Source organism: Theobroma umbraticum, unplaced genomic scaffold (genome assembly GCF_002168275.2).
Source record: "Theobroma umbraticum cultivar Fairchild unplaced genomic scaffold, ASM216827v3 scaffold_44.0, whole genome shotgun sequence".
In the NCBI taxonomy this organism is placed as follows: domain Eukaryota; kingdom Viridiplantae; phylum Streptophyta; class Magnoliopsida; order Malvales; family Malvaceae; genus Theobroma; species Theobroma umbraticum.
Window position 1 is genome coordinate 2,457,391 of NW_018397255.1, and position 21,585 is coordinate 2,478,975.

Here is a 21,585-nt window from a genome sequence, read left to right on the forward strand (position 1 = left end):
ATAAATCATTATCTCCAAGGAAACTATCTGCTTTCGAATTCAACAAAAGGGAGCCTGGATATTTGATTGTCTAACAAGAAAATGTAGTCCATTAGAATCTACAACTGAATTTCAGATTTTGCAGTCATTCATTCCTAGATGTTCAACCCCTGAAACCAGAATCCCTCAAATTCCTAAGTAATAGTATGAATCTTTTATAATTTCCATACATGAAATGCATGAGATCAGAATGAGCTGTATCAAGCATGCTAAAAATGTTGAAAGTATAATGTTAGGATACAAGTACTAGGACTTGGCGATAATGGAAGCAACTCTACACAGGTTTTGACACCTACTTTCAGACTCCTACTTAAACTATGCCCCCCAAATCGAATAGAACCTGCAATCAAGAGAGACATGGAACGGAAATAATTAATTGAAGGTATAACACAACAAGATAAATTGAGAATTAAATCAACTAAATGTTAACCGGAGTAAATCACCCGTTACAATATTGAAAACGAAGCATAGCTGAATTGCAAGAACAAAGGGATTGTGTGAAAGAGGTCCACAGAAAGAAAACTTTGAGATGGCCATAGTCTTATTTTGTAGTACAAATTGTAACAAGCTAATTTAAGAATGCAAGACAGAAAGGAGGTATGGAGGTTCTAACCCCGTTTCTGCTATCAAGTTCAAACTCACTCATGAAATCGTGGAGGCCTTGTGCGTCCTAGATGTATGCAACAGTAAGCTCAAGTAATCAGAAGAATATGATAAACCAGATGGTATGATACGTGAGTTTTGGTAAGTTGTAGAAAACTGAAAACGCAGAAAGAATTGCTGGGATCAGTTGTGCCACATTTATCAAGCTCAACAGCAGAACAGTCAGGAGTTACGAGCAATCCTAATAGTGGGAGGTAGTTTAAGTTGTTGCTGTAATTTTACACTCTGTCTCTTATTGATTCTTTCGTGATAAGAAAAGCTTGTAATGGTAAAAGTGATTTAAAACAGAAAAAATATGTGAACCATGGATCTATAAATCAAGAAGTAGTGTCATTGGTAAAGCAAACTTTGTCAGTACAATAATGTTCATATCTAGCAGATCACAATTATCAGACAAATAATATAGTGCAACTTAATTCTGCACCTAAGAAGATAATTTCATATACTGAAGCAAATTGCATACCTGAACTACTACTTGGTACATTCCAGGTCTCTCTTGGCCATTATCTAACTCGGATTCCGTACAGCCATTTGATTTTTTGTCAACAGAAGAATCTCAAGAGATCTCTGATTGTAATCAAATTCTATGACTCTAACAAGCATTCCTTGACCTTCCACCCAATAAGGCAGAGATGTAGTATACTAAGCCTCAACTCCAAAATTTACATACTGACATATTATAAGCCCTCCTAAAAGTGTAGATGCTATCCTGAAAATTATCTATTCTAGTCAAAATAAAAACATTATCCATGGAAAAGAAAACAAGCCAACAACCAGGCGGTTAGGATAATAGCCTGTTGAAGCAGATTTTGAGAACTGAACAGATCCAGAAAAGCTTCCTGCAGTATTGGTAACAGGACTTGTAGTAGGTATAGAGATGTTCTTGCAAGATCCAAAGGGTGCTCCAGCCTGCATAAGATCAAAACAGAGATTTCAACAAATAATTATGTCATCACAAGAACCAGACCCATCTTGATGGAAATGCAAGTCTGAATTGCTAGGGAAACAACATTCAAAAAACCTGTCAAAGGTTGGAAGGATACTGCAAAATAAAGTTCAGTAGTGTTGTTTTGCAGGCATGAAGAGCATGTTAGCTTCTTTGAATGATAGTTTTATCAAAAAATATGAATCCTGACCAAATTATCCACAATTCCTTCTCACATCCTGCCACGACTAGATTCTCTCATGTAAAAAAGAGCAGAACGAATGAGGCATGTTTCTGTACTTTGGAAAATAGCTTTGAAAAGTGGGCTAATCTAAAATGCAAAATAACCCAAAATCAAGATCATAAATGCACAAAATTTGGATTAAGCACCTCTACCATTCAGCTGAAAAATAAACTCCAACAACAACAACAATACATTTAGAAAAGATACACAGATAGATGTCTCAAACTTTGAAAATGAATGGTGAAAATTTGGAGTAAAAAGAGCCAGCCATATATACTATTAGTAAGTGTCAATGGAACAAGGACTTGTTGGAAAATATGTCCTCAGATGACTTCACTGAAAATTAGAAGTCAAGTTGCCAATGCTTTTCAGACAAGTAACTTGGACAAACCTGGCAGGCTGCAATAGTGCTACATCCACATAATCTTGGGCCATTCATGCTATCCAAATCATAGAAAACACCACCTCCATCACTCCTCTGCATAATTTATCCCCTGTTAGTGCCTTGCATATATTAGAACAAACTTATAGATATAAGTTACAACTGAATACCATGTAAAAGTTGACTGCCAAAAAATTCGGCATCATATTCCCTGCTGCTTTATAGCAGGTGCCAATCATGTCAGCAAGGGGTGCTGAATGTTCTTTGCAAGCTTCATCTTCAACTGGGAAAGTTGGAAAGTAGTTCATTAGGAAAAGAGAGGCACTTTTTGAATTAAGTGGCCGTGATTCTTTTCTGTTTGGGCATGACCCTGGCTTTACCCCTGGATCTCCAGCTGAAGTCCAGAACATCATGAAGCAGTTAACAGAGAGCAAGTACACAATATGAACACAAAAAAAGGTGTTACATGCGTATATTTGTCACCTTCATTTTCCAATATGTACTTCCACTGATAAGCAATTCCTTCCTCTGCTTCCTTCGAAGCAACTGACGTGAAAACCAAAAGGCGATGATTTGCTTTAACTATTTCATTCACAGTAGGCCAATCTTCACCCTTTTTCGGCATCTTGGCCACAGGAAACCAATATTTGTCCAAACCAGCATTTGTGAAAAGCGTAGTCAGTCCTTTTGGTGTATGCACATAGTCCTCAATTATAATGGTCACAATCTCTGTTGGATTTTGAGTCAAGAATGCTTCTACTTCCCTCAAGGTGTTAATTGCAGGTTGCTGAATAAGGTCCAATGAGCACATTGCAATTTATCCCATAAAACTTGAAAGCAAAATTACCAAAAAAAAAATGCAATATAAATGCTAAATTTAAAAGATGGAAAGATTTATTACAAAGGCAGTGAAGTTGAAACATTGTCCCCGGAATGAATGGCAGAGCCAAATATCACCATCAAAATCGTACATGTCCAACATCAGCCCCCTCACTCCATTCTAAACAATATCCAACAAGCAAAGCAATTAGTTAAAAAAGAAATTTACTGCTTATTTGTTTCTTTAAGAAGTAAGAAAAGAATCAAGCAAAACTACTCTCATACTTTAGCACCCGAGAATTTAACTCATTGGTTGGTACATTATCCCCTGCCTAAAAGAGCAGGGTTCGAATCCCCTCTCCCCCAATATATATATATATAACTACTCTCATACTTTAGGTGGCTACAAAGAAACCAAGCAAACAGAAACATTACATGTTCGAATTTTACATTTTCTCTGCTAGTTAGTATTAAACAGATTAAAAGAACCCAAATCGAAGTTTTACACTATAAACTAATTACACTAGAGATAATTTAGCAGATAATGTAACAATTCCTGCTCTTATAGTTTCCTTTAGATTTTCAATAACTAACAAGGTCATTTAAAGGGGATGCAAAAGAATAGAAGTACACACCAGCAACTGATTAGTAACAGTGTCTTCTTGATTGTAAAATGTCAGTCTTTGAACACCTGGCAAAGATGGTGCATCCACTATGCTGAAGGAATTGTGAGTCACCAACCATGAGTACTTGTTGAAAGGCAATCCACCAATCTGCCAGCCAAAAACACTAATTTCCATCACTAAATTGCTTAAAATCACAAAATCAAAGGGAAAAAAAAAGAATAGAAAAGAACGGAATTTCTAAAACCCATCACCAAAATATACAAAGAAATAGAAACAAAGGAACTTCTTTACCAATAAAAAGGAAACAGATTCACTATTTAACTGAAAATAACAACACTCAATCATTAAATGCAAAAAGAAGCTTACAACAGAAGTGGGTATGGTAGCTTGGCCTCTGATGCAAAAAGGTTGAGTCTTGCCCAAAGCAGGGCAGTTTCCACAGTAAAGGCCTGGACCACAATCTGTAGCCTGTGAACATGAATCCAAAACCTGCAAAATTCTCTAACAATTCAGTTCGAATTGTACGGATCATAAAGAAACAGATAGAGTGTGGCAGAAGAAGAAGAAGAAGAAAGGAACCTGGCAGTTTCCAATGGAACAAGAAGTGGAAATGCTGATGAAGAAAGAGAAGAGTAACAGAAACAAGTACCCAATTGCAGTGGCTCTGCATAAGCCAAGGTGGTCCGCGAAACACGCTAACATTATTTGTATTTCGCTTCTGCTTATGCAGAGCTCGAGAAAGGAAAAAGAAAAAACCAGAAGAGAGAGAGAAAGAGAGGGTTAAGGAAGAGTCGACAGGTACTAAATAAAGCTAAAGAGAACATTTTACTGTGGACTTGACGGTGACAAATGACAAAGTTTTGGAGACTTAACGCGGGCTTCATTACCTTTAATTTCTCTTATTTAAAGGTGACATGCACTTTCTTGTCCAGGTTTTAACTTTACTCAGACGATGTCGTTTGGGCGCAAGTTCGAGATTAGTTGATTTGGACTGTCCAATTGTCGTTATTAAAAAGCTTACCCTGTTTCCGCAAAGGAAAAAAGGGATTTACCTGGCAAATTTACTACTAAATCTGTTTTCCCTTCAAAATTGGGCATTGCCCCACCTGGAAGGTTATACTAGCAGTGCCTCTCACGTGGTGGGGTAGGTTGCCTCTGTTGAGGACATGCAATCAGCATTGTTTGACACGAGGTGCTTTGTCGGAGTGGGACTTGTACATCTTTCGAGGAAAGTAGAAACTTGCACGCTAAAACGGCAGGGTGGGCTCAAGATTTTAGCTGATTTGTTTCGACTCGCCGGCTGTCATAGGCAGTTGGAAACCGGAATCCCTCACTTGTTTATGCTACCTAATTAGGTTGCTTAAGTGTTTTCTGGTCAGAAGTCTGCCACTGGTTTCAGGTAGCAAGTAACAAATTTTAAATGCTTACGTGAAAGGTAGCTTGCTTTAGTTGGTAGGTAATGGTTACTCATTCAACGTGGTTTTTCAAGCTGTAAGGTAAAGAATATACCACAAATGGACACTTACGTGTATGATCAATTCAGAATAAATCTCACTTAGACTTAACAAATGGCTTTAAGTAATAAGCATCACACAATCTGCATTATCCAGAAAAACCTGCACTTCGAAAAGGACAGCCCAAAAGAGTCGATCCTCTCCAGAAACGAAAAACAAGTTTCTTACACACGGGCCATAGACACTGGATGATACCAGCAACTAAACCTGTATTGGAGCACGATTTCTTCCGGCAACAGTTGCCTCCCATAACAAAGGGAGGCCAGCATGATTTGATTTTAGTATTTGCCGTTTACAAGAAAAAGTTTGATGTCATGTCAGGTGAGATATTAATCCATCGAAGATGGTGATTTTCTTTTTCCAGCTTTAATGAACACAGTCTAGTCTGGCAATAAAGATGAAATAAAGGCAAAAATCAAATAAGTTATCAGCGGAGATGACAATGGCCCCTCCAACAAAATGATAGAACATTCACCTTTCCTATCATCTATCAATGAGAATGATCCTTCTACCTGTGAAAGAATGGCAAAAAATTTGAATTTAGGATGTAAATAAATGGTCAGGTTAAGCAAGCTTCTTAGCACGTCCACTTGGAGCACCATCCTCTTTTTTGGACCCAGATGCCTCAGGCTTTCTAGCCCAAGCAGGAGCCCTGTCAGGCTCATAACGATAGTCATAGAAAAGCTCCTCTCCTGCATTAATTCGTTCTTTGGCAAATATACCCACCCGATGATCCCCTGCAACCATAATGACCTGCAAGACAATGGTTGAGCTTGAGCATGAACTAAGAAATGGCAAAAACACATAAAAGGTGCTCCAGAGGTTCTACACAAACAATATCAAAAGAAAATGCGAAAAGCACAAGACAACAAGGTCTTTCCTGCCATGCAAAGTCAGTCTATTATGTACCTTTGCATAGCAATTAGGATCAGGAGAATGGTTGGCAAACTTCAATTTGTCACCCTTTCGGTAAGCATCAAGAACAAACTGAGAATGACAGAATTAAGGAATTAACATTTGCTAAAAATATAGAAAGCCAGAATGGACTACATCTTACAAAAAAGGATGATGAAGGGCTTGCCTGATCGTTCAGATTGAAGAGAAATGAAGAATTTTCACGGTCATATATCTTTCCACGCTTATCTGCTTCCCGATGTGAAATCAGCTCCCCGGTGTACTCACCGAGGTACTCATGCTTGCCAACACTATTCTGAAGGATGACCAAAAATTAAACAGTAAGTGAATAATAGATCTTAACTCTAAATCAAGTTGACCAGTGCTACATTACCTTCAAGAAAGCTCCCCATCCAGAAACATCAGATCTTCCAAGCAAAACCTGTATATGCATGGTAGGCAAGCCTTTGTCAACATACATTTATGAAACTTTATTTTCTCCCATAATTTTCTGATGTCAGTTACAATGACGGCTGCACACCAAATAAGTATAAAAAATGCACACTTTCTTTTTTTTTTCTTTTCTAGAAGTTAAATAAATGAATCTTATCATTATTTATTCACCCGATACCACTCTCCTTGACCTCCAACCTCCGCCACCACCCCCACCTCCTATAAAAATTAAAAGGAATCCAAATGAAGGATGGTTCTAGTACTAATACCCCAAAGCCAATGACCCTTGGCCTTGAATAATATGCTGTCTATAAGATACCATTTTCTACACAAAGAAAAAATATAATCTATAATCCTATTGTCACTTTCAGGTGGTGCTTTAAGGTCCAAACACAATCACTATTAATCTTTTGAGGTAAATAAGCACAGTCGATCTTATATATTAAGGGACTATTTTTTAGCACTCATCTCCCATTTCTGGAAGCTATAAAGGAGAGTGAAATATCAATGCTTCAAAAGAGTTGTTGAAGAAAGGTTTAGAACATCTGCCCTTTGATATAGCTGTTAAAAAACATTTCATGCAGGCACCTAGAGTGGACAAATAATTAAGCAATTTAATACTTATAAGACAGGACACATATTTCAAAACAAGGGGCACTGATCAGATTCATTGTTTCTTAATTATTAAATAACTATATACAGAAGCATATTCACAAACACACATATATGCACTTATCTAACTTGAAGGGAGCAAATAATGAGATGAAACAGAAAACACCATTACCCTTTGTTGTTGTTTGAGAAGAAGCTTCATATTTCTGCATTCATAATTGTCACCTCTTTGCGGAGGAACCCCAAGACTGCCAGTGCCATCACCACAACTGCAAATCCAATTTAAAAGGATCAGATGATAAAAGCAGTTGGAAAAAAGAAACAACAATATACAAGTAATAACTTTAGATTTTAAAAAATATATATAATAAAGAGGAGCTCATTGACCATTACAAGTGTTGATCTACTTCAGATATTCCTGAAATTTAAAATCCAGATGCACTTCTAACAGCAAAATGTAAAGGACCTTGTGCTTTCATAGGTCAAAGTAGACAACCCACTGCTAGCTGAAACTACATTTCGACTCAAGATGCCAACAGTTTACTCATGTAATAGTAGGTGCATTATGAGAATTTTATTATGACAACAAAATTTAATTATAGAGAAGTTTAAGAATTAATAATGGTGATATGGAATCATGTAAGATCTCCAAACTCGATTGGAAACCAGATTAAGCTATATCACGGCAAAGTTAACGTAATCCTTTCCCAGGACAGAAAACCCATAACATACGAAATTAACAGCAATGGTGCCTAATAAAATTAGTATCTCCTTTCAATGTTTCTTTGAAATACTTTTAGGGGCAGGCATGCATCAATTTTTTTCCCATTGAACGCTGCTAAGTAACAGAACAAGAAAAAAGGAAAGTCAAAGTCAGAGCTCACCTGACCCAACAATTTCTACAAACATCTGGATCACATTCCCTGTCTGCAGCAAAGCATGGACACTGACGGCTTCGACATTGACTTTTAGCACAATGACAACCTCTAAATCGATTCTTGCAACTCTTTGGACATCTATATTAAACAAGAAATATCAATAGAGAGAAGACATGCATCAACATCAAGATATCATCAATGCATATGTGATAACCATAAATCTATACGAAGATATAAGAAATCCAAAACAGCCAAAATTGAAAAGGACTGAGGAATGTATTGATGAAATTTTTTAATGCAATTCAGCTTGAAAAATAACAGCTCACCCGCAGTATTTTTCGCAGCAGGTCCCATTTAAAAGACAGGAACATTGCTTTCCACAAGCTGTTTGACAACTACATGGATTATACTGCCGGCATGGCTGATCTTTTCTCTCAGTAATCCGTTTCCTGATTGAGTGATATGCAGCTGATTTCCAGGTATATTTCAAGCGACGGACTCTACCCCTTCTACGTAAGAATCTTGATCTCCGTCTTACTTCATTATTTCCCTAGAGTTATTTATAAAATAAAAATATATATAATATATTAAAAAAAATTAAAAAGAAGAGAATGGGAAAAAAGAGACAAAAATGGTAGAACTATATGGTTTAGCAAAAAGGTCCGCATGTCCTAATCTGCAAAGGTAGGTCAAATAAAATTACTAACCATGTTTCCGTTAAGGTCAAACTTGGAATAACCTTCAAGAAGAGATATAACACCATCAGCTGCATGGCAAGCCAGTTTATTGTCAGAGCAGGTCATGTATTGGAAAACCTCCCAACATGTCTTCAAACCATTTAACAGATTTCTGGCAATCAAACAGCTGGCATGACAAAGAATAAACTGTGAGTAGATGGAGAATCAATTTACGAAAAGGAAACCCAAAAGCTATTACTCCAAACAAAATGCAAAAGATTTAGTGTTACTTGCAAAATGAGACTGATTCACAAACTTGATAAAGTAACTTTCAGACTATGAACCCTGATGATTGTCAGAATTTTAAGAACAAGGAGGAAAGAAAATTAATGTTATAATTACTACTTTTAACAAACACTTGTAGCAAGACCTCAAAAAAAATGAGCAAGATGGAAATATCCACCATTGAATTTGATTATAGTGGATTCTTTAGATGTACAATTAATAATAAGCAGGCAAAAGCTTTTGGAGAATAAATTATCTCAAACCCAATGTGGATCCTATCTAGTGAATCTCAAAACCAATTCAATACATCAGAGAAAGCAAGAATTCATTAAAAAGCAATGTAAACTCCACAAACTAACCTGTTCCTGCCAAAAATTTCCACACCTTTCTCAAAAAGACCTTTTTCAATAGCTTTCCAAGATTTATCATCACTTGCTTCTTGTTTACATATGTTTTCATCTACAAACTCTTCTTTTCTCAGACCATCATTGCTACTAGTCCGAGGCAAATCATTAATAGTCTCACTAGAAGGAACTTCAGGAACTTCTCCTTGCAGTCCTTCCTGTAATGGCCACTCTTTCCTCCTAGACCTTCCTGTGTTTGGAGATTTGACATTCCTCTGTGAAGAAGACGTAGTATCTTCATTTTCTTTTCGTGCATTAGACCTGAGTTTTATATCAGCAGGCAAAACACCTCCACTCACAACAGAATCAGAATCAGAAGCTGCCATCTTCTTCTGCCTCTTACGCATGCAAACCAATACACGTTCAGCAACTCGCTTGCTATTCCTTTTGCGAATTCCAGATTTTCCAGCAATTTTATTCTTGGAAGGTGATAACTGGGGAATAGGTGAGGAGTCTTCATGCCTGGGTCCAATCTCTGAGTCACTACTTTCCGAGAGATTTTTAGCATTGGACGAAGCACTTTCACTTTGGCAGGACTTTACCTTCCTCCTAGGAGATGGACCAGAAGGTTTCTTACGGAATGATGTTTGTGCCCCAACACCATCAGATGAAGAGTTGGACTTTTCTTCAGTATTGATTGGAGAGCTGACAGTGCCATTTCTTTCTGACTTCAGTACCTGACATTAAACAATTCAATCCTGTAATTAATATTATGTAATTCAACTTTTAAAGGGACAAGAGATCAGCAAAACATATACCAAACGATAGCAATGCGGGCCACATGGTGCATTTTCTTCATCTGGATGGTTCCATGAAGTTTGTTTATCAGCCTGAGGATATTATGAAGTGAGAAATAAGAATTTAACAGCCTAGCAGCACACTCAAACAATTTTAAACAATTAGAATTGCATGATCAACTCACGGGAAATATAAGGTCCTGAGAACATCCATGTAATCTGCAATCAAAGACCTGACAAATACAGAAAAAAATAAGGATACAATTAAAGAAGGCAACAAAAAGCACCATAGAACATAATGAAGAGCAAGACAAGTGCTTACAAGGCATCGTCTACAAAATAAATTGTCGAAAGAATCAAGAGCTGCTTCAAGATCTTTTTCAAGAAAGGAATTCCAATTTTGTGCTTCAATGTCTGCATTCTTAGAGGCCACAGCATCCTTCTCCTCCTTCATAAGAGTTTCATATCTTGCCTGTATAAGATGTTTGATGGTGTTTCATATCTCTGTCAAGCCAGCACAAAGAAAATGGGAAACGGCTGGACCAAAGTGTACACTATGACCAGTTTTATCAGAAAATGAATGGGAGAGAAAAACAATGCCATTGAAAGCAAAATTTTAGTTGCCAAAAGTGAAAGTAAAAAGACCAGTATAAAACAAAGCAAAGGCTAACACAGCAATTACCACCAAAAGTGCATACCTTGACTTCAGGAGGACTTCTAGAAAAACATTGTGCTAGTGATTCCAATACTGGATCAGACAAACCAACTTCCTTGATAGTCATGCTGGCAATTTTATAACAGGATGGTACATGAATTATTAGCTACAATTGGATCGAATTCCAGAAAACAATTTAGGAAACCTTGTAAGATACAATATAGCCTCATAGGTTCATGAAGTCAATATGAACAATTTTACAACAGGAAGATACATGAATTACAAATGCAATATCAATTAAATTTCTTACACCATGTTTTAGAACACCCAGCAAAGATGGTTTATATGTTCATTAAGTAAATAACAATAACTTGTGTAACCATGTAAGGATATTCGAATTTAGTACAATCACTACCTAAGGAAGATGAAAATTGAAAGAACTGAATTGTCAGTAGAATAATTAACTACAGTTATTTTCCTTTAAAAAAAGTTAACCAAGTTAACTGACATGGGAAACATCCAAAAGGTGTAAGAAACATATAAAACAACAGAAAATTCACAAATCTAAGCAAATAGATAGTAGAAAAGTCTTCTTCACCCTATTTTCCTTTCAAAGTAATTGATGTCTTACCCAGCTTTTTTACAATACTTGTAATGTATCCCATACTTATCAACCTTTTTGCAACTATTAATTCCAAACTAAGTAGATTATGTATATTTTGTCCTTAAAAATTTTAGATACATCTTTTATACATTGACAAAATTCTAACTGCTGCAGAAAATAGCAATAAATAAAGAAACTATACATATTTCCAGACTACTTCCAGGATTTTCCACCACAACTGGAAGTAAAAGCAACAAAATATACTTCAAGATAGAAAAAGGAAAACAAAAAGAACTTGAACACGATTACGATCACGATAGATATATGATTATACCAACCGAAGAATAAAGTCTTCAGATTCCACAAAATCTCTCTTTTCCTCTTCTTCCTCAATTACTTCCTCCTCACTGTCACTGCAGATAAGTGCTTCACCACCATTTTGATCATAATAGATTCTCCTTCGACCCACCACTGATTGATCCTCCGTCATTCTTTGATTTCTACAGCCAAAGAAATGAAAATTAACTAATAACTCAAGCAAGAAAAATTAAAATTGTTGAAAAGATAGGAAAGACATTGTTCAAATTAAATGAACAAAAAAGTTTTTTTCAGTTATCCTTTTATAACAATTTGAAGAAAAATGCCAACAATCAGCTATCCAATAAAATCATTGTTCGTTCCCAACAGCAAATTCTTTGAATTTTAAAATCAATTTTCTGAAATTGTATAAACAAAAGAGGCATTATAGAAACATATGACTAAAAGTTTTTTTCTGAAAAAGCACTCTATATTTAAATAAAGAAAAAGAGTAAGAATACAAAATAAAAATAAAAGAAAAATTAGACAAAACTTCTAGTTAACCTCGCGAACCTGTCTAGAAATATCCATGTAGTATACGGTGGTAGCTTTTTCACTTCTGCAAGCTTAATAGGACGAACAGCATTCTTTACTGGAATACTAGATCCCATAAGAACTGCTGTAGAAGCTTCTTGATAGCTATGACTATCCTTATCCCCATTACTCATGTCTATTCCATTTTGCATACCAAGTGCATCTTTCTGTCTCTTTGTCAATAGATCCGAAGCACTATCAGAGTCACTAATCCAACTGCTTCTTCGTTCATTTGACAATTTATAAAGATGGCTCGTTATACCACCCACTTTTTGCCTGTTTTCTTCCAATCTTTTCTGGAAATAAAAATGAACTCAAACTGATTGGTACATGTAAGCAGTATCTAATCCAAAGAATAATCACATAACCAAGGAATTTACCTTTACAGAAACAGACCGGTCGGCTGTAACTTGCTTCTTTAATAAATCTATTACAGATAAAACCTCCTTAACAGTCAGGTTATTTTCTTCACTTTGTGTCATCTGTGTAAAAAACAAAGAACAATCCAATTTAAGCTTACCAGTCTAGGATAATAAACATAATTCGATACAGAAATATACACTAAATTTCTTTTTCAACAAAGACATTTAAAATTAACCGAACAAAAGGAAAAGAAAAACAATCCAACCTCGATAAAATTCTAAAATTAATCCGTTTTAGTGGCATTTTCCGCTTATAAACTTGTAAACTATAAACTACAAATTAATGACATAATAATCCATAAAATGCAAAATATATAATAAAAATGACTTAATCAAATTAAATTCAATTACAATCAGATAAATTTAACAAAATGCAGCTATTTCCCGCTATAAAAAAAGTCCATATTCAGGAAAAAATGAAAAAATAAAAGTCAAACAAAAATAATTCAAGGAAAATCAGAACGAAAATAAAAGAAATTGGTTCATGCATTTCAGAGAGAGAAAAGGAAATCGAAAGAGCGAGAGCTACCGAGGAGTCCTTAGGAGCTTCCGATCTGTCCGCCGAAGCAGATGGCGAAGATTTCTCCGCCATTGCCGGAGAGAGAGCCGGTTCGAGTCCGAATCAGTAAATTGAAGGATCCGGATCAGGATCCGATTCATAAGAATGCAATGCCGGATGAATAAACCGGTAAAATTAAGGTTTATTGAGCGGAGAAGATTTGGCGGGTCAAGCTTGAAACCCTAATTGTAACATCTCTCTTTCTCTCTCTCTATCTCAATTTTTTTTGGGGGGGGTGGAGTTTTTGGTTTTTATTATTTTCTTTTTCTCGTGAGTTTTTTAATTAGGGGGAGGTGTATCGCTCTTTTCATTTTCAATAAAATAATAATAATAATAATAAATTGTGGTTGGAAAGTAAAATAAATTTTTGGGGGGAAAGAAACGTGGCAACCTGGTTTGAATTGTGTACTGTAGAAACTAACCAAAACTACAATTCCTGGTTTGGACAGACAGCTAGAATTCCCTTATTTTGCTTTTCTTTCCCTCTTTTGCCCTTTTTTTTGCCCCGTTCTCCTTTTCTTTTTGGCTTTATTTCTTTGCACATAAATGTTGATAAGAGGCTATGAAATTTTTCTGCAAAAGTTTTATGTTGGGACAAGAATGATAACTATGTGATAAATAATTTATATTAACGATAAAAATTGAATTTTCACTTAATTATTAAAAAATAACTTCACTACATTTAATTTAAACAATTATATTTATTTTCTAAAGCAAAAAAACATGTCCTCTAATTAACAATCATTTGAGGCACACCTAAATTGACTTTTATTAAGTGAACAAGCTAAATTTAATAAGCGAAACAAAAGGTAATAGGTGTATCTAGGTTTACATAAAGGATTATTATTTTATAAATATAAATAATCAATGTTTCGTAAAAGTATCACAAGTTTCTTTAATAATTATAATAAATTTTAAAAATATATATATTAAAATTTTTAATTATTGTTTAATATATGCATATCAATCTTTTACGCTCATTTATAGAATTTAAAAATTCTAGTGTTAATAATAAGATGATTTTCATTGTTTAGATTCGTAGCAAAAAAGAAGAATTTGAGTAAATAAAGTTTTCTTGTTGGGTATAATTGAAAAAATTGTACTATATCCAAAATTTAATGTATTTTTATTATATATGAAAAACAATTGTGCAATTAAAGCAGTGGTAGGTGATAAATGTATGTCATCTAAAGTAGAGAGAGAACATGTTTAGAAGTAAAAGTTTTAAAACCTTGGTATTTAATGCCTCCCATTGATTAGAATAAACAAGGGGACAAGGTCATCTTGTGCCTACAAGCAACCAATCTTTGTAAGGTTGTCCATGACTCAAATTTGCTCCCTTTGGGCCAATAGAGAAGCGTAGCTTTAGTTACTATAATAATAATAGGCGTGGTTGAAATCAGTTTTGTTTTATACATCATGTGAGAAACAATGTAACAAACACTAGTTAATAAAGGTATGGGAGAAAACAACTGCGGCCAACTAATGTTTGATTATTGAAGGTTTGAAGTTGAAAAAAATCTATCACGACCAGGCAGCCAAGGGAAGAATTATGTTTTGAATACTATTGTGGTTTTATGCCTGATTGGTCATCATTGCGTGTATTACCAATTCCACGCTTTTTCTTAACATATATTGAGCTTGTAGGCCTAGTCAAAAAGTGGATCAAGTCCATGTTCTATTGGGCCTTAGATGCTCTCTCGTTCTAGGCCTGTACTGATCCAAATCTCCCAATCTCACCCACACACAAATCCCGGGTCTGGATTCCAGAAAATGACGGACCATTGTTTTTTTTATACATAATGATTTTAGAAGTCATGTGTTATGGATTAAACTCAAAAAATAGATATTAAGTAAATCAATATATCATAGATTTATATTTTTAATTTAAAAAGTATACTTGATAGGTGATAAAAGATCTATATTTACATATACAAGATCCAACCCACCTCTTATTGATATGGAATTCGTGATGTTTTATCACATTTAATTGTGCGACGTTCCTGTTACACTGACTATTTATCCGTAGAGAAAATAGACTTTTACATTAGTTTGGATATACCTTGACCCTTATATCCACATTAATCTTGACCATTGTATCTCTTATTGAAGTTCCACTTTAATAAAGATCCTGATCTGTTTTGAAACCACATATCATAGTTAGAATTTAAAGATTTAAATAAGTTTATAAATTATAGGTTTACATTCCCAACTCAAAAAAATGCCTGATAGATAATGGAAGACCGACGCTTATATATCAAAGATTCACCTATTTTTTACTAATGTGAGATTTGTGATATCATGACAAAGCAAAATATATCACTGAAAAGTAAAGCTTTTGGCACTTTTTTTGATAGAATTTAAAAGACATGCAAATCTAACATTTAATCGTATTATAAATAAAAAAATATTAATAGTTATACGAATAAATATGAATATAGACAAATTCAAGATTTTGAATGAAGGGTGGTTAAAGGGTAATTATAAAGGTAATAATACTATATATATATATATATAATTTTATACTTATAATAATAAAAGAAATTAAAAATTAAAAGGTGATGGCCACCACCGCATGCCATCCCCTTGACTCTGCCCTTAACGATATTATTAATTAAATGATATCTTAAATAAACGCTTATTAATTTAATAATGTTTAACACAACATGATAAGTCTAAAACATTTATTAAATAGGTCAAGTTAAATTTTATATAATACAACACGATTTATAATTTGTTTGAACTATTAACATGATTAAAATTTTAAGTACAATAAATATGATTACATTAAAATACATACAATCACAAATAAAATATAGCTTCATTATTCAAATTTAAAATTAATCCTAATAAAAATAATTATAACAAAGTAATAATATCTATCAAGTATAATAAAATCTACCACCATAAAAAATTATAATAAAATGCACCACCATCATCATCAACCACAATAAAATAAAATATTTATATGGGAGTTTAATGGAGTTATAAGTGTACTGAATAAACACATTTACATGATTAATTAAATAGATAAGGTTTAGGGATACATGATAACATGAATAACTAAATATGTATTAAATGGGTTAAACTAGGTGGATGCATTTAAAACATGAAACAGTAAACACGGTTACTTTGAACTCAAACATGCTTAACTCTGCATCGTGTTTGCATTGAATTATTATGTCATATACAATATTATTAAATGTATCTGACTTCAATTATTTATATTTCTCTTGACTTTATGTGGAAAAAAAATATATGTCGAGAACCAAAGCTAACTATCAATTTCATTTTAAAACATGAAACATGATTATATCAAACTCAAAAATTTTTAATATTGTGTTGTATGAATATTTTATTATCGTGTCCTATAAAAATGATTAAGTATATTAATATTTCTTTTAGAGATTTTAAATGACATAATGACTCATTTTAATAAAAAAAAAACATTTCTTTGACCTTAAAGGAGAAAAAACAAAAAGTGTGCCTCGAATGGAACACTAGTACCAGCTATCAATTTCGTTTTTGTTCCCTTCCGTATCTAATCTTCTTAGCCTTTTGAATGCCACAAAAATTCAATAAAGTAATCAATAAAATGATGTGGAAAACCAGTTTTCTCTTTTCTTCAGCAACTCTAAACCTGGCGATGTATAGCCCTAAGAGCCGATTTTTGTTAAGTCTTAATCAGCTCATATTACGGGCAACAATCGATCAGCAGATTGGATAAGCTTCTTTCTTACCCCCGAAGAAATCTCACGCTTGATGTAACTGCCTTATTGAAGTACAGTACATGCATGACTAGGATATCTAGGCATTCTAGCAAGGGATAACGAAGCATCTAAATGATTGCATTCTGCTATCATCCAAAGAGTTCATGTTTCATTTTTGTTCTACTAGTCAGGCAAAGGACAGAGAAGAAAGAAATTAATGAACTTATAAAAATAACCTTTTAAGTTTGATTTGTAAGAAGGAATTCTTTTAACTTATGTTTTTAGAATTTTAAAAGAAAATAAAACTATGTTTAGTTCACATTTTAATTAATTGTTATTAAACATTTGAACATTTGATTTAATGATGTATATTTTCATTCAAAAAAAAAGTTCAAACCCTGTTATCGAAAATTTAAAAAAAAATACAATTAATATTAGTTTTAATAAATCAAATTTTTTTGAGTCTGATGACATAACATAGGCACATAATATAGTATTTAGTATGAATATTCATTAACCTCTATGAAGCAATTAACAAATTATTTGCATATATTTGGATTTAGGATTTGCCACATTTTAATAAATTACAAATAAATTAAATAACAGATATTTGGCTAAATGGATAAATGACAAGATAATCCTCTTATACTGACATGCATGTTTTTGTTTTCTCAATGTCTGTCCAATGTCGATAAGACAAGGAGTTTTTCGCAGAACTGAAAACGCAAGTAAGATATGTATTTTGCAATTGTAAAACGCCAAATTGCACAAATAAGTTGTGGCTGTCGAAATTTCATAGGTCCTTTTTTGATATTTTATTGTTTTATTTGCCTATAACAGACAACGTAGCTTTTCCAAACAGCAAAGGTTTATTAATATCGTAGATGCAATATATACGCAGCTTGAAGAGAATTGAAAAGATAGATGCCTAATATTCTATCCACCTTACATAAAAATTAAAAAAAAAAAAAAAGAAGCAAATGGTATAATGTGGAATATGAGTATTAATGTTAATATTTTGTCAGGCTTTCGACTATCATACTATTCATTAAGTAATATAGGTTTAATAATAAAAAATTTATAAACATTTAATAATTTCCGTGAATATGTATATAAAGGTCGGAAATACAAAAAAAAAGTTAATTTAAGAGAATTATGTATACTATATTATAGGTCTTGATACAAAATGAAAAACCAATCACTCCTGAAAAATATCAATTCCATTGATTATAAAAGGAGGCTTGTGTTTAGCGAATCCTTGGCTTGATGTACTGATGGTAGTCACAATTTATCTGAAAAGATAAAGCTTTCGATGAGCAAGTTCTCCCCGCAATTTTGTGTGTATGTATATGTAATAATGCGAAACATGACAAAAATTTATGCTTTCTTTTCACCACGTCGCAGGACGATCATAAAGTGATCGCATGCCCCAGCGGCCCCAAGAGCCGTATGGGTGTCGTCAGCCTCAAATGTGCAGATATTTGCTTGCTTACTGACCAATATTTTGAAGAATCCCTCGCCGCTGGTATATTCCAGAGACACAACAAATTTGCCGGAACATCGAATGATTTTATAGGATTTTGCAGATAAATAAAGAATTAAGACAACACTCTTGCCTTGCTTTGCTTTAATTTAGACATGCACCCTTTCGGCATGCCTCTACAAAACATGTTTTTAGTCCATTATTGGTTACACAATATTAAAAGAATATAAAAATAAGAAGAAAGATTTCATTCTTCTATTTCTTCTCTCTCTCTCTCTCTTAAGGAGCTTCATCAATTAATTAATGGTTTTATTGAAAACATACTTAGTACATTGAACAACAATTTTTATTCATGCGTTCGTTTTAGGAAATTAAACGACAGCCAACAGAAAAGCTATACCATTCCATCGTTACTACAACAAACATCGAACAGTAACGCGTGACAGGGTTTTGATCCAAGATTAACTAGAGAGATAAAGTGACAGCCTCCATGAACTCTTCATCATTTGCCATGGCCTCCAATGTATCAGGACAAAGGCATGCTTCAACGTCAATACTGCCTTCTTCCACTCCACGAAACACTGTTATCTTCCCATCGTGCTTGTTTCCACACCCGCTTCTTACTGCAACTGGCCTTCCCCATCCAAAATCATTACCATAAATGTTGAACCAAGGGGAACTACTCGTGACCAAGGCATTACTTGTCATACTGCCCATGCTCATCAGCTTAGGACTTGCTGTCCAATCCTCTAGGAACTTCTTCAACTTCTCTACGGTCTGTGTCGCAACCAACCTGTTCATTTCCCATGCAACATTACCAAGTCCTTGTTCTAGCAGCTCTTTCACTTTCATAGTGATACTCCCAGCCTGCACTGCATTCCCAAAATATTGCTCAGGGAGCTCGTTCAATCTTGGTCTAGCACCAACAAGCATTCGGTAGTTGATCTCTTCGTTAGGGTCCAAAGTTTTGTTGCGAATAACGGATTGCCAAATATGTGACAAGAGAGCTTGAAGAGAGGAGATTTTGTCGGTACCAGCCTCCGCATTTGCATCTGCTTTGAGCTTCGCAATATTTTCCTTTGTGAAATGAAAGACTCTTTCTCGCAAAGGTGGTCGAGTGAATAATTCTTCTTGGATTTGCTTGACATGAGATTGAGGAATATGAATAGGGTGATCAGTACCGTCAAGAAACCAACGTTGAAGAACGGGAGGCTTTGATAAGTGAAAGGAACCTCGAGAAATTTCAGCCCAAAAGTTGAAAAAATTCCAAAATGAAGTACCGTCAACCACCATATGATTGATTGTGCAACCAATAAAAATGCCATCCACTAACTGTGTCACCTGCACTGCCAGTAATGGTTGGAAAGTACCTTCATAGTTTTTGACTCCATTTAGTGGGAAAAACGAGTGCACGATATGAGGAACATAGCCGCCAGGTTCGAGAATATCAGAAATAGTTACTCCATCAGCTGCAGCATGGACAAACAGGGCTCCGGCGTTGTTACAATCGATGAAAAAAGAAATAGTGTCATCGTCATGCTCGGTGGAGGCTAAGCGACCTGAAAGAGGCGGAAAGTACTCTAATGTGTGGGAAAGAGAGGTGTTCAAGTGGTGGATGATCTGGGTGTAATTTCCTGCTTGTTTCTCTTGTGGCTGTTTAGGCTTAGGGAAAAGAAGTCCTTTCTGGATGGAGCCAACAAGAAGGAGCTGAAGATCCCATGGAGTTAACTCAACCCTGTCAGTCTTTCCCTTCTGATTTGCCGCCTGGACAATAGTACTCGAGATGTAGCGAATGCCTCCCATGTTGGTTTTGAAGCAATTTGTCAATCCAATTACTTGCTGAAGCTCAGGTGAATTTATGTTCTACTATGTACGTTCAAAAAACCTGAATTTATGTTCTACTACGTACGTTCAAAAAACAAAGTCTCTAGCGGACATATAAAGACTATGAATTTAACCATCTCAAGAACTTAATAGTAATCTTGAACACGGAAAACACGTGGCTTTAAGTATGATGCACTAAAATTTATGAAAATGGTCGTAAATGATGCTAATTAGTATTTCCGGTATTTGCCCACATCTGCTTGATAACCTGCCAATCTTGAAAGATTTTTCTGCACAAAAAGCCAAGTTGTTTTCATAACTCTTACTCCTACTGCTACAGCTATCTTTTTTTCTTCCATTGATGCGAAACTTGCCTCTCTCTTTAGGTGTTGGCATGTTAAAATGAGACGTGCCCAGGGCCAAATCGAAATGGACGACAGAACTGAAAAGTTTCCAGGCCAGCAGAATCCAGAGTCACGAGCTTAATTCGTAATGGACAAAACAGAAGTGCAAGTTCCCAGGCCAGCACAATCCAAAGTCACGAGATGGCCCAGGCTATATACCCTAGAGAATGACCCGCACAATTGTGTTCGGGTAAATTTCACCTTCCGAGGAGATGAGGGAAATAATAGAGCATTATTTTTGTTTGATAGCAATTGATATAATATGTGCATAAACAATTATTTTCTAAGGTTGAAAGCCTTTACATAATATTGCATTAAACATAATGATAAACATAAAGGAAGGCAATTTTATTAAATTGATTGGCTTATGGCAGTAATCATCTACATTGATCAAAGTGTTTTACATATAAACTTTTATAATTCACTAAATATATATAGGTAGTGTTTGGCATGAAGAAAATGATAGCACATTCTTTGTAATATACTTAATTTAATTACATTGTAATATTTATTTTTAATAGACTACTATAATATAAGATTGCAATATAATCATATTATAATCAAAAGATGTAATGTGATTACAATTCAAAACTAATACAATAACATTATATTGCACTCTACAATACTTTTAAAGATATTTTTACCCTTCAACTTTGTTACCTTATTTAAAATATTTTGTAATGTTATAATTAAAATAAAAAATATAAAAATAAAATATATAATATAAAAATAAAAAATATAATAAAATAAAATATAAAGAATTAAAATTTACATAATATAGATAAACGAAATTAAAATAAAATATATAATATAAAAATATATTAAATAAATAAAAATAAAATATACAAGATTATAATAAGAAATGAAAATAAAATATATGA

At 34.2% G+C, this 21,585-nt stretch overlaps 2 protein-coding genes and 1 pseudogene across 2 annotated transcripts; all 3 read right to left on the bottom strand.

Moving 5' to 3' along the window:
- LOC110410074 (PLC-like phosphodiesterases superfamily protein) lies at window positions 1-4,534 on the bottom strand. Its single transcript, XM_021419654.2, has 9 exons — window positions 4,278-4,534; window positions 4,065-4,187; window positions 3,708-3,845; window positions 3,155-3,253; window positions 2,737-3,040; window positions 2,424-2,647; window positions 2,263-2,349; window positions 1,166-1,611; window positions 1-379 (listed from the first exon to the last, which is right to left on the bottom strand). Exons 1-8 carry the CDS (start codon window positions 4,398-4,400, stop codon window positions 1,432-1,434), a joined length of 1,278 nt encoding a protein of 425 aa, XP_021275329.1. The 5' UTR covers window positions 4,401-4,534; the 3' UTR covers window positions 1-379; window positions 1,166-1,431.
- A 737-nt stretch (window positions 4,535-5,271) lies between these two features.
- Window positions 5,272-13,564, bottom strand: CLF (SET domain-containing protein). The gene is made up of 17 exons (XM_021419653.2): window positions 13,254-13,564; window positions 12,683-12,784; window positions 12,282-12,598; window positions 11,750-11,911; window positions 10,851-10,935; window positions 10,475-10,624; window positions 10,338-10,385; window positions 10,174-10,245; window positions 9,371-10,092; window positions 8,757-8,913; window positions 8,376-8,599; window positions 8,056-8,187; window positions 7,344-7,440; window positions 6,501-6,548; window positions 6,294-6,422; window positions 6,122-6,199; window positions 5,272-5,965 (listed from the first exon to the last, which is right to left on the bottom strand). Exons 1-17 carry the CDS (start codon window positions 13,314-13,316, stop codon window positions 5,777-5,779), a joined length of 2,775 nt encoding a protein of 924 aa, XP_021275328.1. The 5' UTR covers window positions 13,317-13,564; the 3' UTR covers window positions 5,272-5,776.
- A 5,400-nt stretch (window positions 13,565-18,964) lies between these two features.
- Window positions 18,965-20,660, bottom strand: LOC110409357 (putative acetyltransferase At3g50280 pseudogene; annotated as a pseudogene).
- Window positions 20,661-21,585: the final 925 nt, after the last annotated feature.